At 36.7% G+C, this 10,075-nt stretch overlaps 1 protein-coding gene across 1 annotated transcript in view; it reads right to left on the reverse strand.

The window, feature by feature from the left end:
• The window catches only part of LOC107553316 (protein disulfide-isomerase-like), a 27,918-nt gene extending 20,098 nt beyond the window's left edge, over nt 1-7,820 (reverse strand). Inside the window, exons 1-4 of the mRNA XM_016235507.1 lie at nt 7,497-7,820; nt 6,041-6,247; nt 4,690-4,823; nt 4,419-4,556 (exon numbers count right to left, since the gene is read on the reverse strand). Coding sequence (XP_016090993.1) covers nt 4,419-4,556; nt 4,690-4,823; nt 6,041-6,247; nt 7,497-7,635 — 618 coding nt within the window. The 5' untranslated portion in view covers nt 7,636-7,820. The remainder of the gene's footprint in view (nt 1-4,418; nt 4,557-4,689; nt 4,824-6,040; nt 6,248-7,496) is intronic.
• Between the last annotated feature and the right edge of the window lie 2,255 nt (nt 7,821-10,075).

Here is a 10,075-nt window from a genome sequence, read left to right on the forward strand (position 1 = left end):
TGGCGGGGGGGGGGGGGGGGGGGTGGGGGGGGGGGCAGAGTAAAAATGTACGGATACTTTTCTGTCAGGACATAGGCCTACATACACAGGAAATACGGAAACTAACAATGGTTTTACTATAGTAAAAGTGCAGTAACCATGGATTGATTGTAATTTTTTTAACCAGCAGTTTAACTACAAATATATGGTTAAAAGGTTAGTGTAATAAAATCATGGTTAATTTTAATGTGTTTTCCGATAAACCTAAAACACAATGCAGTGCAAAATACATCATACTGAATTTACATACACTGTCCCTAATTTTTAAAGAGTTTTTTAAAATTAAAATTAATTTAATTTGGAATGTAAAGAAAAGCCTTACAAACCATATCCATTATATAAAATTGCAATGTTAAAGTTAAATAACAACGTTCCCTTTACTAGAGACAACAAAAATCCCATATATACTAGGCTATTTAATAATAGTTACAATTTAAAATGGGCAATATTGTGCTGAATACAGAACTTGACGACGACAACAACAAGGGGTCTGAATACTTTCCGTACCCACTGTATATACACTAGGCTATTTAATGATAGTTCAAATTTAAAATGGGGAGTATTGTGCTGAATGTAGAACTTGACAACAACAATAATAACCAAGTACAAAATAAAAAATATATATATACACTAGAAGCTGGGTGTGCTCCTCAAGAGGAATACGTTACTGTAAATTTATTAAAGTCTTATATATTTTATATTTGCAGTTTTTCAAAGTACAACTGTTTACATGTAGTAGAAAGGGAAGCAAAAGAAATGTAATAACTTAATACTGATCTTCATTATGTTATGTGCAGGAAAAAAACACGAACTTCTGTGGAGAGTAATGTTCGCGCTGCGCTGTTGTAACTGATCAGCTGTCAGTTCGGTGGCGCTAGTAAACACGTCCTCTCTGCGCTGTCGAGTCGGCCGCGCAGCTCGGTCCATTGAGCCGCGCTGACCGAACACTTTAATACCGCGCTGTCTCGTCCCACTTTTGGGTTGTTTACTTCCCATACACAGAGACGCGTTTCAGACGCCGCGTAAACACCGAGTTGATTCGGCCTTTCGCATCTCCTCATGTTTGAACAGACACATACACACAGAATTACGTCAATAGTACCCGTCTCGACGATCATTCTCGTAAACGCAGTCGGTTGTTTTAAATTAATGTAAACATCTGAGAAAGAAATCGGATGTGCATCATTATACTGGATCAAACAACAAAACAGCTATAACAAAGATTTATCTAAATTTAATTCATACAGTGAACACTATGCAGTGTTGTTTTACACTTAATTATTACATTTCTGTACCTGAATACTACCGTTTATATTATCTATGCTTGTAAATGTTCACACTGATGTTAAAATGACATTTTCTGATTTGTGACTTTACTTTTTATGTAATGCTAAAACACTGCTGGTCACTTTCAGAAGTTGTAGTGATTCTTTCTTTTCCAAGAAAGAATGTGAAACAAATTGGTTATATAATTTTAATTTTTTATGTTTTTGAGAAAACAAAAACACTAACTGAAAAACGTATTGCTTTTCTATTGTATTAAGCATCAAAATTCAATTATACATTGGATTGGTTTCTTCTTTAAATAAAGGTAAAAAAAATATGGTATTATTATTAGTATTACTAAAACAATGGAAAAACACATAAGATAACCTGTAGAAAGAAAAAAACATCTTAAGCACGCAGAATAACATAAGTGGACTTTGAACGATGAACGATTACGTAATTGTGGCAACTGTAACTGTAATCACGATTAGAAATTCGATTAATCGTGCAGCCCTAATTGGCCCCCAATCAGAATCCGTACTGCTGTAACGAGCTCTAAAAAAAAATAAACGGACGATATTATCCGCTGGTGTGAATGCTAATATCTTTATAGTTATCGTTCTTGGTGTGAACGGGGCTTTATAAGCAATGTATAAAGTGTCTAAATGGCCACCCCTCTACAAAATTACCAGGTGGTTTTCTAGGAAGCCACACAAAATGTATTAATGGGTTGACAATGATTCACTAACCCTGATAAACGAGAGCATCATTACCTAATGCATTCAAAGGTCAAGGGGGGTCTGCTTCAACCGGTAAGAACCAGAAAACCGAATTCATTACAAGGCCGAGCAAAGACCAATAATAGCAACCGCAGAGTTGCCAGATGAGACTACCACAGATGCAGCAGGATCATGTTACCGAGGCTGAACTGAAAACTTGAAAAATTGTTGACTCTAATGGATTTCATCATTTAAATAGTCTTGCGAGTGCCTGGTGTTAAAGCGGTGAACACACTACACGACTGTCAGGCTGATTATGAATGTAATTTGGTATTGACAACTGATCGTGCCCAGTCGGACCAGGGGGGTATTCCAAAATGCAGGTTATGTGACATACCTGGGTATGTTTGAACATAAGTGAGCGGATAACCTCAGGTTTCGGTTCCAAAATCGGAGGTTACTTTCAGGGTAAGTAAGTAACCATAGTAACTTGCTCTCTGAAGATAACCGGAGCAGGTTCCAGGGTTAGTTCACTTTAGCGAACGTGTGATCTACTGACGAGCCTTCAGTGGGCGTGACCGATAACGCACAACTTTATAAATTACAAATTTCACGATTCGATTCTCATTTACAAGCTTGCGATTCGATTACCAATTCGATATCGATTATTTTGGATATATCAGGTACAGTAGGCTACATGCCAAATTTTCACAAGGAAAAACAAAATCTCTCGACTAATGCTATAAAGTGAGTTGGTACTACATTACTATAATATTGAAGGTTAAAATTGACTGATTTGTTAAAATTACACTTAATGAAGTTTTTTTAAATAATAAAATTACAATTACATAATATTTCTACTTCAATTCGTTTTTTTTTTTTTTTTTTTATATATAAACAATGGTGGCTGTCATTGGATTTATTCAACTTAATGAAGTTTTTTTAAATAATAAAATTACAATTACATAATATTTCTACTTCAATTCGTTTTTTTTTTTTTTTTTTATATATAAACAATGGTGGCTGTCATTGGATTTATTCAAACTTAAATTAAACATTGAAGAACAGTAAAATTTATAATATGTTATTTGGTGCATATATTTAGCAAAATTCGCCTCTCTACAGTTTATGTTTCTATCTGACTAATGAGTTTATGGTCACCGAATATGCTTTCTGAGGTAAATGTGACGTTACGTGACATTGTTTACAAGTCGTTATATTAACGTCTTTGTGAGGCTGAAACACTGATTGAGCGATTACATGAGACAGGATACAGCTTGTAAAGTTATACTCTTACTTTTAACTTACCTTCGGATGTTTACTCATGTTTATTTCGTGCTGAAGCTGGTATTAATGTGAAGATGATCAGTTCACGTGCGCTATGCGCTGCCGCATCTGTCTGCTGAACTGAGGCGCTACTGCGATCTCTCACTAATGTGATCTTTCACTCCACATTTAACAGCGCCAAAACTGCATTTATTGTTTGAATACTGCAATACAATGGACAGAATTTGAAATCTGAGGCTTTGTTTCATATTAAAAGTACCAAAGCACAATGCTTATTGCGATATATTGGATGGGAAGTGCCCTTTCAACGTTCCGTCCATTAACTGAAAACAGGCTAGACTAATCGATTCTTAGGATTTAAGAATCGATATTGTTCCGTAAAAATGAGAATCGATTAATAGAGATATCGATATTTTTACCCAGCCCAAATACACGATATATATAAACCGGCTGAAATGTTTTGAAATCACTTGTACCCTACCGGATCGAAAAAATCCAGTCTTTCACTCTGCCCGTGTCAATTTGAGTCTTGTTAAAGTTTTAAATCCCTGCCGCCAAGATGCTCCTCTTTCGGTCACAGATTATGGAAAGTGAAATTTAAATCTATAGGGGTGGTTGGATTTATATTATTTGTATGGATTTACAGCATTATTTTAATAGGCTGTATATTAACTTATTGGGAGAAAACCAGTAGTTCTATGTGAAGTCAGACATTTGAGCACCCCCATATAGCCAAAATGGCATGATCATAACATCCCGCGAATATTCGACTGAGATTGGTAGTCGAATCAGGCTCCTCCTATCGAAGCATCGAATATTCGACTATTCGGGGGTCACCCCTAATACATACATTTCTTTTACTTTCTGCACAACACTTTATACATTGGATTGATTTTAATAACTGAAGTGTGCACCAAACAGACATTCCTATAAGAAAATTTGGTATTGGCAGATACTTAAAATTCAATCACCAGGATCAGGTGGGTGGGCAAAAAAAAAAATCGTCACACCCCTAGCTACTATCCATTAATATAAAGTTATAAACAAATATGAATAAGTTCTCTGAAATTTAGTCAGCAGAGTTACAAAGTAGAGAAACTTCTTTACCTTCTTAAAAAGAACAACACCATCCTTGGCCACTTCAAACTTTGAAAAGACTGCATCATCTGAGATGATGCCAAAGGGGATGTCATCCACAGCCTCTGCAGTTTTAATGAAGGCCTTGGCATCTTCTGATTCAACATCCTGCAGAGAGACAGGACATTTTTTATAAACAACAACAACAACAATAATAATAATAATAAATAATAATAATAATAATAACAACAACAAAAAAGCACCCAAAACTAAACTAGCTGAAGAAAAGAATGACATTTACCTTAAAGAACCCAATGACTACAACCTCATTATCAGCAATAAGAGACTCTGCCTGCGTCACATCAGTTATAGTAGTAGCTGCAGGACCAGTTCGCTTTTTCAGCCAGTTGACGATGTCATCAGCCTGTCGGCCAGCTGTAGACAGAGCATGAGCATGAACATGTCATAGTGAGACAAAGGAACCTGGTGGTATCAAGCAAACTCTTGTACATGTACAGAAAAAATGTGTCATAGCAACTATAGGAGATGTTCTACATTTGGCACATTATTATTTTTTTAAAAGCACCTTGCACTGCATTTCAGGCATACATTTCATCGGTCCACGCATTCATTTGGAAATAAACACGTGACCTTGGTGTGCTAACCCCCAGTTCTACTTTTTGAGCTACAGAAAATGCACTGATAATTAAAAACAAAAAAAGAAATTATATAAAGCAAGCAATTAAATACAGAGTAAACACAACTAAAGTGCTCCTTTCATGCATCCTCACCAATTTATGACCACTGGGCAGGACCGACATTTTGTCAATGTGAATGACATGTCACAGTTTCAAAGGTAGTCTTAATTATTATGCTGTTTTTAAAGGAGTGAGGAGCGAGCACCACAGCTTACAGCAGGAACGACTGATGTGATACGTCAACAATTACACTGTGGTTTAGCTTTTGATCAAGTCGGAGTTCTTATGACCTCCTGATACAGATGCCCTGATAGAGGCCATCCATCGAGGACTCAGATAAGACAAAGATTAAACATTCTGGAATTTTGTTTTCTGTAATCCCACAAGGAATCTGAAAAGTGGGTGTTACTTTTTTATTTATTTTTTTTTTAGACCTAAAGACATCTGAAAGTCATGGAACTTGCATTTGCTGAGGCAGGTCTGGTCTGCAGGAGTAAGACCGTAATAAACAGCCATGGAGAGCAGCCTACAGCAACCAGACCACAGGCAACCTGAGGAACTGTACGTTGAAGGAAAGGGGGAGGAGCCTTCTACAAACAGGCTGGAACTCAGGGCTTCCACGTACAGAACGACATGCATGTCTTCAGCAGTTAGCACTCACGTTCATGGTATGCAGACCACTGACCTATCTAAACTGAATTATGGTTTACGGTATAAGATGGCATCAATACAGCTCAGTTACACTTCAGCTACTCTAATCAAAACAAACCCGTTAGAACCGTTTGTGCACTTACTGATTTCCTTCTATCTGGTTTAAAAAAAAAAAAATCTTGTTGATTTTGAAATCATTTGACTTTTTAACACAAAAGTCAAAAGCTGAAGCCAGTCTAGTAGTCCATACACAAAGACGGGCCATGGATATCATGTAAGAATATTGTGGCTGATATCTCTCACCAGAATACTCCTTGGGGTTCTCCTTCTCTCCTCCCTTAAAGAACTTGATGGTGGGATATCCACGAACACCAAAAGCCTGAGCGAGTTCAGATTCTTCTGTTGCATCCACCTTTGCTAGTTTGATGTCTGATCCTTCAGCTTTCAGCATACCAGCTGCTTTGGCATATTCAGGGGCCAGGGCCTTGCAGTGCCCACACCATGGTGCATCTGCAATTAGCAAAAAATGGTTAAATTCAATAAAACTGACATTTACGGTCACTGCATGTTAGTGATTTTACATTCATTACTCACAAACCACATTAGCAGTAATTTGTCTGAATTAATGTGTTCGTGGTACACATGAATAAAAAGAATGTATGTTTATTCTAGTGTTCGAACCCAGTAAAACTGGATAAACTAAATGAGTAGGCCAAATTTATTACGCTAATCTTTCTCAACGCGTCATATCTCACAACATGGCATGTTATTAAATCAAGACCAAAGTTCAGTGGTTATAAAAAATACACATGTATCAAATACTCCTTCACTCTTTTATCAAATAAAACACGAATGAAAGACTGTACAGTTTACGCTTTCATTACATTGTTCACATGAAAAGTGTTTTTAAATACCAAATTCAATGTGGAACAAATGTTATTTTTCTGATGTACACGTCAACCTAGCGCGGGGCCACTGGAAAGTCCGGGGCCCATAATACTCGCCGTCACGCCTCGCTTTATGACGAAACACTCGTGGAGGCTAGTGATTGGGCAACTCGAGAGTCTATCACGTCCCAGTATCAGGATATACTTTGAGAGTGCCCAATGAATTTAGCCCGGTAAAGCGCAGCTAAACTAACCTAGGAGCCCGGTTACACACAAGTTTGAGAAGTCCTTTCAGGTTGAAAACTCATTCATGCTTGCCCACAACATACTGCATCTCATTTGCATGAAGTGGCGAAACCGAAAAACAAAGCAGTAGGTAATCGAAAGTAGAAAAACAAGTGAAAGTGCAAATCAATGCATTTATTATTTTCAACACGAAAGGAACTCAGAGCTACTGATCCAAGGCTGCTGAATCTCCCTGAATACGTACTTACGAATCTACCAACTTGAATCGAATGCATTATTCATAAAGGGATTCAACGTATTTTTGCCTTGTTAAAATAGAAAGTTTTGGGGCGAGTGGCAAAGACGTCTTCAAATCATTAACGTTACATTGGAACCACTTCTCTGAACGCTTTCAAAATTACGTTCTTACATTACGGTTTAATATTATGATTAAGATTTGGTTAGCACACGTCTGTTACTTGAGTTATGATTGCAAGAGATTAAGTACTGCTGCAGCAAATCAAGACTAAGAATAAAAAACAATTCCTATTTCACTGAGAGTTGGTTTCGTTTTGCATTTTCCTCATGCACAAGCTATCGACACGAACACAGCAACGACAATTCAAACAAAGTTGGCGACTACTTACAAAACTCAACAAGGATATTTGGGTAAGTTTTGAGCGCCTCCTCGAAGTTACTTTTCTTCAGTACGAGCACGTCCTCCTCCTCAGCGATATCAGCCGCGCTCATAGCGGCCAGTGCGCACACAATCAACAACCTCAGCATCTCGGATCACCTCCAAACGTGCCAGCTATTTATAATACCGTGATGGAAACCGGGGAGATTGTTAGCGCGGCGGGTCTTCTTTTACCTTTAACAGTCTGAAGTGTCGCTTGAATTTGGTGTCTGCCGCTAATAACGTGGCAATGTGCGCATGAAAAAGAGAGGACAGCGCTGCTGCGCATGCGCATTTATTAGGCCGAGCACAGTTCGTGTTGAATTGTGAGTGGACCGCGCGTCTCCTAGCACCTGGAAGTGAATCTGCCAGTCTTGAATACGAATTCACAATTTCTACTACGGCGAACTAATAATAATAAAAAAAAAAAAATAGACTGATTATACACTTCATAATATTCATCCACATTATAAAATACTGGAATAAACATAGATGTTATACAATGTCAATTTTGTAAACGATGTAAATTCTGTTTCATCTTACAATATGTAAAATTCCATTAAACAATTTTACTGACAAAAAATAAATCCTATTACGGCGAATGCTTGGCTCATGAATATTATTTACGCAGCGTGACGTTCTGCCACTAGCCCTGAGTGATTTGGCGAAAGGCAGACGTCCCTAGGTGAAAGCCTATCAACTGGCGAATTAACTGGGCTCATTAATATTAATTCGACTGCGTGGCTGAACACTCATCACAGGAAAGAACGCCACCACAATCTATTTAATATTAATGAGCCAATTCCTGAACAATAGTAGGATTCGTAATTTCGTAACTAAGAGTTTTTTGTATGTTTGAATCTGTATTATGGAAACATCCTAACTCAAAATACTAACCATAGTCATTTCACTCGAGCCTTTTCAAATTCAAGAATTAAGATGCATGGGCATATTGTAGAACCCTACAGCTAAGATTGAAATAGTCAATGCACCTAATTAGGCAAAATCCCCCTTTAGGGATTTGCCATTATTTGAAAGGTGAGATAAGACGATATATACAGTCAATACTGGTAACATGTACAGTCTAAAGAATTTGTATGCAGCTGATTGTGCCAAACAAGTAGATAAAAGAATGAACCGATACAGGAAATGGCCCACTATTACTTTCACCACAAACTTTCTGTGGTTATACACTAGTAATAATACAGTGTGTGATGTTCAGTTGGTTTGCAACATAAAATTAGAAGTTTGAAATAGTTTGCAGAAGATGTCTTGTGATAAAAGTCCAAATGCATTAACCTCCGTATGTATGTTTGTTATGATCATGTCTTGATCAAATAAACATAATTTGCAAAAGTATTTTAAAACCACAAACAGAAAACACAGTTCAGACTCTTTGCAATTCAGTTTCCTCAAAACTGTTTTCCTTGAGATGAAAGATGAAGATAGACCAGGACCTGATGTTTGTTTTTTCTGATGTTATTATCAAGAATTGCTATGACGCCACTTAGCTAACTTTACTACAATGACAATAACACAATATTATGCATGAAAGCTGACAGTTTTTTCAAAAGGTTTTCTCCTCTAGAGAAACATTCTCAAAATTACAGAGTGAATATCAGTAAACTGTATGGGGAGATCTTGTTGGTTGAGAAATGTTAGTAACAGGATCTAACACTGCTTGGTTAACAAAGAATCGTCAGCTAAGAAAAACAAATGCTGCTTTGTTTAATTTACAGGGCAATAAGGAAAATATTTAATGTAGCATTGTATATTTGTGTCAGATGTAGTGTTTTGTAAAATTAAGAAGGCCAAATGTTGCTTCCATTAGCAGTGTATTTCCTGATTCAGTTAGCATGTCATCATAATAAAAACATCAAAATCAGTAAATGGACAAGCCAGGTGAAACTTAATGCAGCGACGAAGGAACTGATCATCTCTCACTACACTCTCGCGTGCTAAATATAAACACTCATAGCGGAGGCATAGAAACACTGTTAAGCTGTAATTGTTCTCTAATCAGCTCAATGATGGCACACATGAGTACTGGGAAATGGCAAATTATTTTTCTTTTTATCAAGGATAAAAATACAGTTGTTGCCATGTCAACTCCATGTCAACATTTTCACACTCACCTTGAGAACAGAGAGATTCTGCATATAGATTCATATCATATCTGACATTACACTGAGGTGTAAGGATTTAAAGTATATAACACTATCAAAGTATATACTGTTGTCAATTAATGAAAAGTATTTCATAACATTGTAAGACAATGTTGAAAGAAATCTAATTTATTATTTAGGAACATTTAAAGAATGGACATACATATCACATAAAATAGGCATTGATCTGAAAAGATAGTGACACATTACAGCACATGTATGATCTTAATAACTTTATTAACATCTGTCTAATGTGGGGAACCAAGGGTATGAACTTTTTAAGAAGAAACAAACAGATGTTTTCTGTTTATGGATAGGGTGTGAATACTGCTTTCCACTCAATTATAATCAAAACATTTAGGCTATAAAGGCAAAAAAAATAATT

Source organism: Sinocyclocheilus grahami, unplaced genomic scaffold, assembly GCF_001515645.1.
Source record: "Sinocyclocheilus grahami isolate Dianchi unplaced genomic scaffold, SAMN03320097.WGS_v1.1 scaffold469.1, whole genome shotgun sequence".
NCBI classification, from domain to species: domain Eukaryota; kingdom Metazoa; phylum Chordata; class Actinopteri; order Cypriniformes; family Cyprinidae; genus Sinocyclocheilus; species Sinocyclocheilus grahami.